General features: G+C 46.0%; 1 protein-coding gene across 6 annotated transcripts in view; it reads left to right on the top strand.

The window, feature by feature from the left end:
• LOC124037995 (DENN domain-containing protein 1B-like) overlaps window positions 1-14,998 on the top strand; it is a 183,812-nt gene that overhangs the window by 159,265 nt on the left and 9,549 nt on the right. For 5 of the 6 annotated variants that reach the window (XM_046353332.1, XM_046353333.1, XM_046353331.1 and 2 more), the window contains 3 exons: window positions 7,003-7,038; window positions 7,493-7,546; window positions 8,127-8,213. In XM_046353332.1, the coding sequence (XP_046209288.1) occupies window positions 7,003-7,038; window positions 7,493-7,546; window positions 8,127-8,213 (177 nt within the window). The remainder of the gene's footprint in view (window positions 1-7,002; window positions 7,039-7,492; window positions 7,547-8,126; window positions 8,214-14,998) is intronic. The other variant, XM_046353329.1, reaches the window with a different exon arrangement.

The following is a 14,998-nucleotide window of genomic DNA, read 5'->3' as shown; positions in this document are numbered from 1 at the left end:
ATGTGTCCCTCAGGGGGGGTCAAAATCAAAAGTAGCAGTCAGTATCTAGTGTGGCCACCAGCTGCATTAAGTACTGCAGTGCATCTCCTCCTCATGGACTGCATCAGATTCGCCAGTTCTTGCTGTGAGATGTTACCCCACTCTTCCACCAAGGCACCTGCAAGTTCCCAGACATTTCCAATCCAACAGGTCCCAGACGTGCTCAATGGGATTGAGATGCAGTACACTGAGATTCCTGACTTGCAGGAAATCACGAACAGAACGAGCAGTATGGCTGGTGGCATTGTCATGTCAGGATGAGCCTGCAGGAAGGGTTCCACATGAGGGAGGCAGATGTCGTCCCTGTAACGCACAGCGTTGAGATTGCCTGCAATGACAACAAGCTCAGTCCGGTGATGCAGACCATGACAGTCCCTCCACCTCCAAATCGATCCCGCTCCAGAGTACAGGCCTCGGTGTAACGCTCATTCCTTCGACGATAAACGCGAATCCGACCATCACCCCTGGTGAGACAAAACCGCGACTCGTCCGTGAAGAGCACTTTTTGCCAATCCTGTCTGGTCCAGCAACGGTGGGTTTGTGACCATAGGCAACGTAATTGCTGGTGATGTCTGGTGAGGACCTGCCTTACAAACAGGCCTACAAGCCCTCAGTCCAGCCACTCTCATCCTATTGCGGACAGTCTGAGCACTGATGGAGAGATTGTGCGTTCCTGGTGTAACTCCGGCAGTTGTTGTTGCCATCCTGTACCTGTCCCGCAGGTGTGATGTTCGGATGTACTGATCCTGTGCAGGTGTTGTTTCAAGTGGTCTGCCACTGCGAGGACGATCAGCTGTACATCCTGTCTCCCTGTAGCGCTGTCTTAGGCGTCTCATAGTACGGACATTGCGATGTATTGCCCTGGCCACATCTGCAGTCCTCATGCCTTCTTGCAGCATGCCTAAGGCACGTTACGCCGATGAGTAGGGACCATGGGCATCTTTCTTTTGGTGTTTTTCAGAGTCAGTAGAAAGTCCTCTTTAGTGTCCTGTTTTAATAACTGTGACCTTAATTGCCTACCGTCTGTAAGCTGTTAGTGTCTTAACGACCATTGCACAGGTGCATGCTCATTAATTGTTTATGGTTCATTGAACAAACATGGGAAACAGTGTTTAAGACAGGGTCCTGAAAAAGGGACATTTCTTTTTTCGCTGAGTTGACCATAACCCTTTTGCCTTTTGGCTTAAATCATAGCATTCAAAGTTAATCGACATCCATTGATGGAAAATTAACTGTCGACTTTAATAAGGGCAAATTAATGACATTTTCTCTTGCCAAATATTACAATTCCTTTATTACAAATTTGACTTCTTGACATTCCCCTTTAACCCCTATGATAAACTTGCTGTTTTCACCCATTGGACTGCCTCTGACTGGATGTTTTTTTGTTTGTCGCACCATTCTCAGTAGAGACTGTCGTGCATGAAAAGCCCAGGAGGGTGGCCGTTTTTGAAATACTGGATTCGGCGCGGTTGGCACCGACAATCATACCACATTCAAAGTCGCTTGGGTCACTCGTTTTGCCCATTCTAACGTTCAGTCAAACAGTAACTGAATGCACGTCTGCCTGCAAGCCACGGTCACATGACTTACTATCTGTAGGAGCGATCCATTTTCATGAACGGGCCGGTCAGTGTATAGACCTTTTACAATTGGAGCAATTTTCTGTTGTTTAGTCTAAGATGTCTAATCTTTACATACATGACAAGTTAGCTTTTTTGTACATTTTTAAGTGATAGTGTTGATTCCTTGAAGTTGATTCCTTGTATTAATTGTTAAACTATTTTTCAACATGAACTAGTGTCAATGTTGGTTAAACCCATATCATAATCCTGAAGTAAAGTGGGGAAGGGGTTTTGCCTATAATGTGTCTGTGATTCTGTGTTGTATTCCTAAATAAACATTTCCTCTTTGTCTAGTTGTAAGAGCTCCAGTTGGTTTTTATTTGATTGTCACTCTCAGTATATCAGCTATGTGAATCTATTTTGCAGCTTATCATATAGCATGCTTCGCCGATACAGCTATAGGACTACAGTATGATGGCATTACATGCCTTATGCCATTTGTCATCTGAAGCAGGGAATAGCTAAACTCACACATTGTTTACATGTTGAGCTATATGTTCTCAATTTAAATTGATACCAATAGACAATGTATGAAGGAAACCATATACCAGATTTTGATTGCAGTTGTTCCCATAGAGAGACAGTACATGGTTGCTCTATGTATCACTGATACTGGATAAGCTAGCGACTGGGCTAACACAACTAACCTTTTAGGTCAATAATATGTTCTTTTTATTAACATTTTGTTGGCTTCATAATCGTGAGAGAAAATTAACTACCTAGTAGCTAGCTAGTTAGTTATAGCGAGGTAGCTTACAAGGTTAGGCGAACTTTCTCAAAACAAGCCTCATTGTGGCTAGCTACTTCTTGTCCCTAATCCTAGCCTTTACAGCCAAATATCTCTTCAGAAACCTTTACATTTTCCCCCCTCTTGCTGCAGTTTTAACTCATCTCATCTCAACTCATCTCAAATTAACTGAGAAATGCTGTGAAAACCAGCGTGCTGCAAACATTCAAAAATATGTTTTGTCACTAGTGCTTGTTTTGTTCAGATCTTTAGTCCTCACCTACCGTTAATCCTACGGCACTAATCTGGTGAGCATCTTTTGGAGCTCCGCTCAAGCAAGGCATTTGATTGGATTGACGTGTTGCAAGGCGACACTGATTTACACCGGGTTCTGACCACTCTTTAGCTGATTTCTGCCATGGAACTTCTCCAGGATTCCCGTTTTAGGGCTATGAGTTTACTAATGTGTTAGTTCTCGTTTCTTGACTATAACTTTAATATGGTGACATTGATGTAGGCTGTGTAGCGGTTCGCAGTTATGGTACGAAGGGTTTGGCTGGAAGTTTTTGGGCCTATTCACAGACAGCTGTTGTGTTGTGCACTAAACCTCGGTTTGATTTGTTTGATCGTAGCTAGCTACATAGCCAGCTACATAGCCGTCTTTGTATCAAAGATAATTGTGTAGTCTAGAGCGATTTTCTAGGTTAGCTAGCCAGCTATTGTCGTTCTTTTAACGCAACGTAACGTAAACAACACTGCTAGCTAGCCAGCTAGCCCCCGAATAGCAACACTGCAGAAACTATTACACTCAACGGAACGACTTGATTAGTGTAGTGTCAACAACGCACCCACTGCCAGCTGGCCTACTTCAGCAGTACTGTATCATTTTAATCATTTTAGTCAATAAGATTCTTGCTACGTAGCTTAACTTTCTGAACATTCGAGACGTGTAGTCCACTTGTCATTCCAATCTCCTTTGCATTAGCGTAGCCTCTTCTGTAGCCTGTCAACTATGTGTCTGTTTATCCCTGTTCTCTCCTCTCTGCACAGACCATACAAACGCTCCACACCGCGTGGCCGCGGCCACCCTACTCTGGTGGTCCCAGCGCGCACGACCCACGTGGAGTTCCAGGTCTCCGGTAGCCTCTGGAACTGCCAATCTGCGGTCAACAAGGCAGAGTTCATCTCAGCCTATGCCTCCCTCCAGTCCCTCGACTTCTTGGCACTGACGGAAACATGGATCACCACAGACAACACTGCTACTCCTACTGCTCTCTCTTCGTCCGCCCACGTGTTCTCGCACACCCCGAGAGCTTCTGGTCAGCGGGGTGGTGGCACCGGGATCCTCATCTCTCCCAAGTGGTCATTCTCTCTTTCTCCCCTTACCCATCTGTCTATCGCCTCCTTTGAATTCCATGCTGTCACAGTTACTAGCCCTTTCAAGCTTAACATCCTTATCATTTATCGCCCTCCAGGTTCCCTCGGAGAGTTCATCAATGAGCTTGATGCCTTGATAAGCTCCTTTCCTGAGGACGGCTCACCTCTCACAGTTCTGGGCGACTTTAACCTCCCCACGTCTACCTTTGACTCTTTCCTCTCTGCCTCCTTCTTTCCACTCCTCTCCTCTTTTGACCTCACCCTCTCACCTTCCCCCTACTCACAAGGCAGGCAATACGCTCGACCTCATCTTTACTAGATGCTGTTCTTCCACTAACCTCATTGCAACTCCCCTCCAAGTCTCCGACCACTACCTTGTATCCTTTTCCCTCTCGCTCTCATCCAACACCTCCCACACTGCCCCTACTCGGATGGTATCGCGCCGTCCCAACCTTCGCTCTCTCTCCCCCGCTACTCTCTCCTCTTCCATCCTATCATCTCTTCCCTCCGCTCAAACCTTCTCCCACCTATCTCCTGATTCTGCCTCCTCAACCCTCCTCTCCTCCCTCTCTGCATCCCTTGACTCTCTATGTCCCCTATCCTCCAGGCCGGCTCGGTCCTCCCCTCCCGCTCCGTGGCTCGATGACTCATTGCGAGCTCACAGAACAGGGCTCCGGGCAGCCGAGCGGAAATGGAGGAAAACTCGCCTCCCTGCGGACCTGGCATCCTTTCACTCCCTCCTCTCTACATTTTCCTCCTCTGTCTCTGCTGCTAAAGCCACTTTCTACCACGCTAAATTCCAAGCATCTGCCACTAACCCTAGGAAGTTCTTTGCCCCCTTCTCCTCCCTCCTGAATCCTCCCCCCCCCCCCTCCTCCCTCTCTGCAGATGACTTCGTCAACCATTTTGAAAAGAAGGTCGACGACATCCGATCCTCGTCTCCAGATGAAATCTCGCGTCTTGTGACGGCCGGCCGCCCAACAACCTGCCCGCTTGACCCTATCCCCTCCTCTCTTCTCCAGACCATTTCCGGAGACCTTCTCCCTTACCTCACCTCGCTCATCAACTCATCCCTGACCGCTGGCTACGTCCCTTCCGTCTTCAAGAGAGCGAGAGTTGCACCCCTTCTGAAAAAACCTACACTCGATCCCTCCGATGTCAACAATTACAGACCAGTATCCCTTCTTTCTTTTCTCTCCAAAACTCTTGAACGTGCCGTCCTTGGCCAGCTCTCCCGCTATCTCTCTCTGAATGACCTTCTTGATCCAAATCAGTCAGGTTTCAAGACTAGTCATTCAACTGAGACTGCTCCCCTCTGTATCACGGAGGCGCTCCGCACTGCTAAAGCTAACTCTCTCTCCTCTGCTCTCATCCTTCTAGATCTATCGGCTGCCTTCGATACTGTGAACCATCAGATCCTCCTCTCCACCCTCTCCGAGTTGGGCATCTCCGGCGCGGCCCACGCTTGGATTGCGTCCTACCTGACAGGTCGCTCCTACCAGGTGGCGTGGCGAGAATCTGTCTCCTCACCACGCGCTCTCACCACTGGTGTCCCCCAGGGCTCTGTTCTTGGCCCTCTCCTATTCTCGCTATACACCAAGTCACTTGGCTCTGTCATAACCTCACATGGTCTCTCTTATCATTGCTATGCAGACGACACACAATTAATCTTCTCCTTTCCCCCTTCTGATGACCAGGTGGCGAATCGCATCTCTGCATGTCTGGCAGACATATCAGTGTGGATGACGGATCACCACCTCAAGCTGAACCTCGGCAAGACGGAGCTGCTCTTCCTCCCGGGGAAGGACTGCCCGTTCCATGATCTCGCCATCACGGTTGACAACTCCATTGTGTCCTCCTCCCAGAGCGCCAAGAACCTTGGCGTGATCCTGGACAACACCCTGTCGTTCTCAACCAACATCAAGGCGGTGGCCCGTTCCTGTAGGTTCATGCTCTACAACATCCGCAGAGTACGACCCTGCCTCACACAGGAAGCAGCGCAGGTCCTAATCCAGGCACTTGTCATCTCCCCTCTGGATTACTGCAACTCGCTGTTGGCTGGGCTCCCTGCCTGTGCCATTAAACCCCTTCAACTCATCCAGAACGCCGCAGCCCGTCTGGTGTTCAACCTTCCCAAGTTCTCTCACGTCACCCCGCTCCTCCGTTCTCTCCACTGGCTTCCAGTTGAAGCTCGCATCCGCTACAAGACCATGGTGCTTGCCTATCGAGCTGTGAGGGGAACGGCACCTCAGTACCTCCAGGCTCTGATCAGGCCCTACACCCAAACAAGGGCACTGCGTTCATCCACCTCTGGCCTGCTCGCCTCCCTACCACTGAGGAAGTACAGCTCCCGCTCAGCCCAGTCAAAACTGTTCGCTGCCCTGGCCCCCCAATGGTGGAACAAACTCCCTCACGACGCCAGGACAGCGGAGTCAATCACCACCTTCCGGAGACACCTGAAACCCCACCTCTTTAAGGAATACCTAGGATAGGATAAGTAATCCCTCTCACCCCCCCCTTAAGATTTAGATGCACTATTGTAAAGTGACTGTTCCACTGGATGTCATAAGGTGAATGCACCAATTTGTAAGTCGCTCTGGATAAGAGCGTCTGCTAAATGACTTAAATGTAAAATGTAATGTAAAGTCCATAAGTAAGGGAAAAGGTGAGAGGAGGAGAGTGTGCGGGTGATCAGGGGTATATTCATTCCGCTGATTCTGGTGCAAAACGTTTCTTACACGGAAGCAAACTGAACGAAACTGGGAGGGACCTACCTGAATTTGTCCAATAGAAACTCTCGTTTGGACTAATGATTACACACCAGATCAGCTAGATGCAGGCTAGATTCAGGCAAGAGTGTGCAAGGTGGTGCTGAATGTGTCACTGTCTGATTACTCCAATATATCTCTCGACCTGTGCACCTACGTTATAAACTTTCATTTATAGACTAGGTTGTAGCAACCTCATGATGGCATAGGGCCATTTTTAGTAACATGTAGTAGCTTAAACAACCTTACATTGAGTTGGGTGAATGGAATATGAAAGCCATGGTCATGAATAAATAAAAGTCTTCCTCCCTAATCTTAAATGGCACCAACTGCCACTGGTTGGGTTGTGGGTTCGATGGAAATCCTGTGTGTGCTGCCAACCGTGCGTGTGTGTGCTGCCAACCGTGCATGTGTGTGCGTGTGTGTGTGTGTGCGCACTGCTAAATTACAGTGTTGTGTGTTGCAGAGAGGCGGCGTGCTGATCAACACTGCAATGACTAAGGCAAGTCCAGCTGTGAAAACGGCCTACAGATATGGATTAATAACGTTCCCAATCAGACCGGGTCAAATACGTCCAATATGTTCAAATATTAGAGCTTCTCTTGATTTAGTTTGGAACCAGTGGAATAGTCCCACAAGTGCAAACTCCGAGCTAAGTCAAGCACACCTCAAATACTTTCATATTGGACACACACAACATGAAAACCTAACCTTAAAATGTGTATTTAGTCATACAGGTTCTCACTCTGAATATCCGAAAGGTTGTAGTTAGCTGGTAAATGTCATTGTTCTACTAGGACTGTGTATGTATATGCATGTGTGTGATGCCCTTTCCAAGTTTAGTCTTTGTCCTTTTGGCCAGCAGGATCAAAGCAGGCCTTGATGTTACACCAGACCACTGTCGAATATTAATGGAGCCTGTGGTTATTTCTAATGCCTGTGTTTCTCTCCTTCAGGCCAAGAGTCATGCCAAGAGGGGCATTCGCAGGCTCAAGCAAAGGGTGACCTATGTGAATTCACACCTCTCCAGGGCTCACACACACACACACACTCTGTTTTATATGGAGCATGTGACTCGGCTCACTCAGAGATGAGCAGGGTTGTAATGACTTGTGAAACATGTGCATTGTGCTTTGGTCAGGAGTGTACATTTGTCATCATCCAGCTACAGCCCTAACCCTTTATTGTTTGCATATTTTATAAATGAGCCACTGATTCCTTCAAAGGAAATGCCACCAGATGTATGTTTCCATAAGTCTGGTCCTTTTGATAAGGCAATTTCAGTGTGGACTCACCGTCAGAGAGAGGCTGAGGACAGGGACACTGACTAACTGGCTCTCACTAGGCTGTACTCGGCACATACACACACACACGTCGCTATGTGTGCATACACATGAGTTCAGAATGATTTAATCTGATTTGACCTGGCCACACTCCAAATACATGCATAACTGTCTGTTTTATTATGTTATACACACATTATGGCACACTCACTTGACACACGCACTCCTCTCTCTTTCTCTCGCTCTCCCCACCCTCTCGTTTTCTCACACCATCTCTCCATCTCCTCCCTCTATCGCTCCCTCTCAGGAAGAGGAGGATGATGGGCCGTTCTGCTCAGGGTCTCCCACCAGCACCAAGAGTCTGTCACCACGGAGACTGCAGAAGAGGAGACATGTGAGTGACACACACGCACAAACTATTCCTACATCTCCGTTCCCATCCCTCTCTTCCCATCTCTCTTCTCATCTATCTCCACATCTAATCTCTCTTCCTCATCTACCTCTTCCTTTGGTCTAGTTTCTCCATCCTTCGTCCTATTCGTTACTTTGTAGTAGTTTGTCAATGTGCCAGATGCAGATTTTCTAGTGTGTCACATCAGCAATAGTAAAATGCACTGTACACTCTACAATGTTTATGTAAGTTTGTTAGTTTGCTCTGTCTGTATGGACAGTCAACACAACAACACAGCTCCTCTGCTTTTCACCACTTCTTAAGGAGAATCTGCTTGTGGCATCATTAAAAACACGGCATGTCTTCCTAGTATGTGCAAGCTGGCACATGCACTCTCCATGCACCCCCCCCATACCTCTCTGTTTCTCTCTCTTGTTCCCTCCTCTTTGTTTCTCTCTCTTGTTCTCCCCCCTCACTCTCTCTCTCTCTCGCTCTCTCGCTCTCTCTCTCTCTCTCTCTCTCTCTCGCTCTCTGATGCACTCACACAAACAATACTCCTGTTAGATTTAGTTTGCATGGTGTTTGCGAGGTTGTCAGCTCTCTGGTGATAGCCTTCGTTGTGTTTTCTCTGGTGATAGCCTTCGTTGTGTTTTCTCTGGTGATAGCCTTCGTTGTGTTTTCTCTGGTGATAGCCTTCGTTGTGTTTTCTCTGGTGATAGCCTTCGTTGTGTTTTCTCTGGTGATAGCCTTCGTTGTGTTTTCTCTGGTGATAGCCTTCGTTGTGTTTTCTCTGGTGATAGCCTTCGTTGTGTTTTCTCTGGTGATAGCCTTCGTTGTGTTTTTTCTGGTGATAGCCTTCGTTGTGTTTTCTCTGGTGATAGCCTTCGTTGTGTTTTCTCTGGTGATAGCCTTCGTTGTGTTTTCTCTGGTGATAGCCTTCGTTGTGTTTTCTCTGGTGATAGCCTTCGTTGTGTTTTTGCTGGTAAACTGCCTTCGGCTGTGTTTTTACTGGTGGCTAGTCTTCACTGTGTTTTAGCATAACCTAAAGCAAAACCAACATCAAGTCACGTTATTCTGGCTTGCAAAGTGATATTTAATTCCAATTGGAATCCAGCCAGAGTGGATTCCCCCAATCTGCATTCAGAATGACTGGAAGGGATAGACAGATTAATATATGAGACTACCTAAACTACACTATATACGGAAGTATGTGGACACCCCTTCAAATTTGTGGATTCTGCTATTTCAGTCACACCCATTGCTGGCAGGTGTATAAAATTGAGCACACAGCCATGCTATCTCCATAGCCTAACATTGGCAGTAGAATGGCCTTACTGAAGAAAGAGCTCAGTGACTTTCAACTTGGCACCGTCATAGGACGCCACCGTTCCAACAAGTTAGTTTGTAAAATGTCTGCCCTACTAGAGCTGCCCCGGTCAATGTGAAGTGGAAAAGTCTAGGAGCAACAACGGCTCATCCACAAAGTGGTAAGCCACACAAGCTCACAGAATGAGACCGCCAAGTGCCGAAGTGCCTAAAAATCTCCCGTCCTCTGTTGCAACACTCCACGACTGAGTTCCAAACTGCCTCCAGAAGCAACGTCAGCACAAGAACTGTTCGTCGGAAGCTTCACGAAATGGGCTTCCATGGACGAGCAGCCGCACAAAAGCTTAAGGATCACCTTGCGCAATGCCAAGCGTCGGCTGGAGTAGTGTAAAGCTCACCGCCATTGGACTCAAGCAGTGGTAACGCCTTCTCTGGAAGGCGCTTCGCCATCTGGCTGTCCACAGCAGGTGTCCACATACTCTTGGCAATGTTGTGTACCTAAACTTGAACAACCAACAGGTGCAATAAATCAGACTAACAGATTGGATTGGTTTATAAAAATGTATGTTATTTGTCTCTGTGCAGCAAAATATCAAATAAATGTGCACAAACACAGGTATTGAAACAAACAATTAAAAACATCTCAATGCGATAGAGCATGCTGGGAAATATGATAATGGTGGGTGTGGTTTTGCAGACCAGCAAAATTCGGATTACTTAGGAGTCAACCTCAATTGGCGTTTTATCTCAACTCACATTTGCCAGCGATCTGAATTTCCTGCTATGCCACTGGATCTACATTCTGTCATTTGTCCCGGCAGGGCAACGCTTCCCAAACTCGGTCCTGGGGACCACAAGGGGTGCACGTTTTGTTTTTTGACCTAGCACTAACCAGCTGATTCAAATAATGAACTCATCATCAGGGTTTAATTATTTGAATCAGCTGTGTATGTCTAGGGCAAAAGCCAAAACGTGCACCCCTTGGGGTCTCCTGGACCGAGTTTGGGAAATGCTGCTGTAGGGGGGAACTCTTTTGGGTTCCACGTAGAACCCTGTCATTTGTTACTATGGGGGAACCCTTTTGGGAGCCACGTATAACCCTTTTGATTCGTCCCTGCAAGATACAACTTTTTGGAGTTCCATTTAGGGCCATTTCATGAAGAACCCTCTGGTTCCAGGTAGAACCAATGACATGTTCTGCAGTTATACTTATAGGATACTTTAAATGTGCTTATGTTCAAAATGACTGTAATTTGACAGTAGGTTACCTACCGAGTTGCAGTAAGAATACAGTGTTTTTACATACTGAATAAAAATATAAACACAACATGCAACAATTTAAAATATTTTACTGAGTCACAGTTCAAATTAGGAAATCAGTCAATTTAAATAAAAAATATTAGGCCCTTAATTATGGATTTCACATGGCTGGGAATACAGATATGCATTTGTTGGCTATAGATACTGTACCTTAAAAAAAGGTAGGGGCATGGGTGAGAACCAGTCAGTATCTGGTGTGACCACCATTTGCCTCATCTCCTTCGCATAGAGTTGATCTGGCTGTTGATTGTGGCCCGTGGAATGTTGTCCCACTCCTCTTCAATGGCTGTGCAAAGTTTCTGAATATTGGCGAGAACTGGAAAACACTGTCGCACATGTCAATCCAGAGCAACCCAAATATGCTCAATGAGTGACATTTCTGGTGAGTATGCAGGCCATGGAAGAACTGGGACATTTTCCGCTTCCAGGAATTGTGTACAGATCCTTGTGACATGGGGCCGTGCATTAATCATGCTGAAACATGAGGTGATGGAGGCGGATGAATGGCATGACAATTAGCCTCAGGATCTCGCCACGGTATCTGTGTGCATTCAAATTGCCATCGATAAAATGCAATTGTGTTCGTTTTCTGTAGCTTATGCCTGCCCATACCATAAGCCCACCGCCACCATGGGGCACTCTGTTCACAACGTTGACATCAGCAAACCCCTAGCCCACATGACGCCATATACGTGGTCTGCGGTTGTGAGGTTGGATGTACTGCCATATTCTCTAAAACAACGTTGGAGGCGGCTTATGGTAGAGAAATTAACACTAAATTCTCTGGCAACAGCTCTGGTGGACATTCCTGCAGTCAGCATGCCAATTGCACTCTCCTTCAAAACTTGAGACATGTGTGGCATTTATTAAGCAAATATTCAACTGAGTTCAGCGCAGAAATGCTGTAATTACATAAAATGACCATAATCCATTAGTCCTGTTCTTTCCGGCTCGGACAGAGATGGATACACTTATGCCTGCTACAGTTGGTTAGATACACACAGACTGCATAGATGGCATGAGAGGAATGTACAGGACACATTATTATTATTATTATATTATTATTATATTATTATATTATATTATTATATATTACAAGACAGATAGATAGAGAGGGATAGACAGTTTGTGAAAGTACGAGTAAAAGACCTAGTCAAATGATTTCGTCAGTCTAAATAGTATGACTAAAGACAGTACAGTATGGGGAGCACAGCGATAAAGTGTTGTGGCAGGGCGGATCTGCCCGAGCAGAGATGAGAGGATGACTTTAAGGAATGAAAAATAACAAGGTCATCAAATAAAAACCTAAGTAATATACACAACTGAAATGTGTGTACGTGTCATGCCTTGGTCATAGTATTTTGTGTTTTCCTTAATTATTTGTTTAGGCCAGGGTGAGACATGGGTTTATTGTGTTGTCTTATTGGGGTTTTTGTAGGCATTGGGATTGGTGTTGATTAGGGGTGTGTCTAGTTTAGGCTTGGCTGCCTGAGGCGGTTCTCAATCAGAGTCAGGTGATTCTTGTTGTCTCTGATGGGGAACCGTATTTAGGTAGCCTGGGTTTCACTGTGTATTTCGTGGGTGATTGTTCCTGTCTCTGTGTAGTTTCACCAGATAGGCTGTAATTAGGTTTCACGGTCCGTTTGTTGTTTTTGTATCTATAAGTTATTTCATGTATCGTCGTTTCTTTATTAAAGACATGAGTAACCACCACGCTGCATTTCGGTCCGACTTTCTTTCAACAAACGAAGAACGCCGTTACAGTACGCATTTTAGAGCTGACCCCATTTAGGCGATTGTTTGGTCGATAGGCTGTTGTTCAACCCGAAATGTCCTTAATCGAGCAGTCACAAATATATTGTTTTCCATTCATGGTGCACAAGACACCGGGCTGATTCGCGCCTGTCTCAGTGGACTAAACCATTGCGGAGGCCACAGGGGTGGATGGATCAGTTCATCACTCTAAGATGTGATACTGAAATTGTATACGGTTATATTATGTAAAAAATAATGGTGCAACACTAATAAATCGAGTATTATTTTAGATAACACTTTAATTGACACCCAGTGTCATAACATGTTATGTCATAAGAGCTGACATAACTTGTCATAACCTGTTATAATATGGTCATAACACTGTCATGACATATGCGTTCTTTTATGGCTGTTTATGACACCTACATAAGAGTGTAAAATCCCACAAAACCTACCACACAAGGCAAAATATTCCGTTACACAATAGCCTATGTGTCAACGGTATGTTTGTTATATAATGTTTTTGGAAATTGGCCATATTAAATGATCATTGTAATTGTGCACCCATTGATGGCAGACATTTACTTACACCAATTGCTGATGACTGGGTTGAATACAGGAGCAGATTTATGGAGCAGGACAAGACACCCTCTTTTTGACTGAGGCCATGTATGTGATAGGCCTATGTGGCTTATGTGATTATGATGGTCATAATGCTTCTTGACAGATTCAAAGTGTATTTTCATAGTCCACGTAAATTGACACAGGATAGTTATGCTTCATTACAATGTCATAAATGACGGCCGAAGCCAACTGTCCACCACCCTATGGAACTCCCCATCGCGGCCGTATGTGATACAGCCTGGAATCGAACCAGGGTCTGTAGTGACGCCTCTCGCACTGAGATGCAGTGCCTTAGACCGCTGCACCACTCAGGAGCCCAAGAAACAAACGTTCAAATTAAAGGAAACTTCTCGGCTACAAAAAAACTACTTTGATGAAATGTTTTGACACTCTTATGTAACCAGCCATAAAATAACGCAATAAAGCTATGTTACAACAGGTGTAAATATATGGGTCAAGACAATATTATGACCATGTTATGACTAGTTATGTCAGCTGTTATGACACATTATGACATGGTTATGATCGTGTTATGACACTGGGTGTAAAAGTAAAGTGTTTTTCACAGCACAGTTGAAAAATATATGGCCAATAGAAATCAAAACTGGATGGTGTTCAGAGAGAGATGGGAGGGGTTGAGTGGAGCTGAAGGATGGGACTGGATGGTGTTCAGAGATAGATGGGAGGGGTTGAGTGGAGCTGAAGGCTGGGACTGGATGGTGTTCAGAGATAGATGGGAGGGGTTGAGTGGAGCTGAAGGCTGGGACTGGATGGTGTTCAGAGATAGATGGGAGGGGTTGAGTGGAGCTGAAGGCTGGGACTGGATGGTGTTCAGAGATAGATGGGAGGGGTTGAGTGGAGCTGAAGGCTGGGACTGGATGGTGTTCAGAGATAGATGGGAGGGGTTGAGTGGAGCTGAAGGCTGGGACTGGATGGTGTTCAGAGATAGATGGGAGGGGTTGAGTGGAGCTGAAGGCTGGGACTGGATGGTGTTCAGAGATAGATGGGAGGGGTTGAGTGGAGCTGAAGGCTGGGACTGGATGGTGTTCAGAGATAGATGGGAGGGGTTGAGTGGAGCTGAAGGCTGGGACTGGATGTTGTTCAGAGATAGATGGGAGGGGTTGAGTGGAGCTGAAGGCTGGGACTGGATGGTGTTCAGAGATAGATGGGAGGGGTTGAGTGGAGCTGAAGGCTGGGACTGGATGGTGTTCAGAGATAGATGGGAGGGGTTGAGTGGAGCTGAAGGCTGGGACTGGATGGTGTTCAGAGAGAGATGGGAGGGGTTGAGTGGAGCTGAAGGCTGGGACTAAAAACAAACCAAGGATAAACTATAGTAAAATACACTGTGTCCGTAAAATGTATACAGTATGTATAATCTGGAAGTAGAAGCCTAAGTGTTGTTTGTTAGTTTACTCGAATTATGGGAGGGGTGGTAGGGTTAGGGGAAAATAATAAAGGAACATTTGCTCGATATTTGGCAACATGCCCATCAACCACTTAAACTAGTACAACACTTCCACTGAGGTTTGGCACAAATACACATATATTAGTTCACCCCCCCCCAAATATGCTAATGAGTCCCACTGGTACATTGCCCCCACCTACATTTCAAATCTCTGTGATGAATTTTTTTTACCATTATACTAGATTATGTACCCTAAAAGGAACCAACCAGTACCATGTGAGTTCCTATGTGTACCTCTGAAGGTACCTTATGTTTACCTTTGACCTCTTTGTACCTCAGGGAACAGCACTGTATCCTA

This window comes from Oncorhynchus gorbuscha, linkage group LG06, assembly GCF_021184085.1.
Source record: "Oncorhynchus gorbuscha isolate QuinsamMale2020 ecotype Even-year linkage group LG06, OgorEven_v1.0, whole genome shotgun sequence".
Lineage (NCBI taxonomy): Eukaryota > Metazoa > Chordata > Actinopteri > Salmoniformes > Salmonidae > Oncorhynchus > Oncorhynchus gorbuscha.
This window is presented reverse-complemented; position numbering and strand designations above follow the sequence as displayed.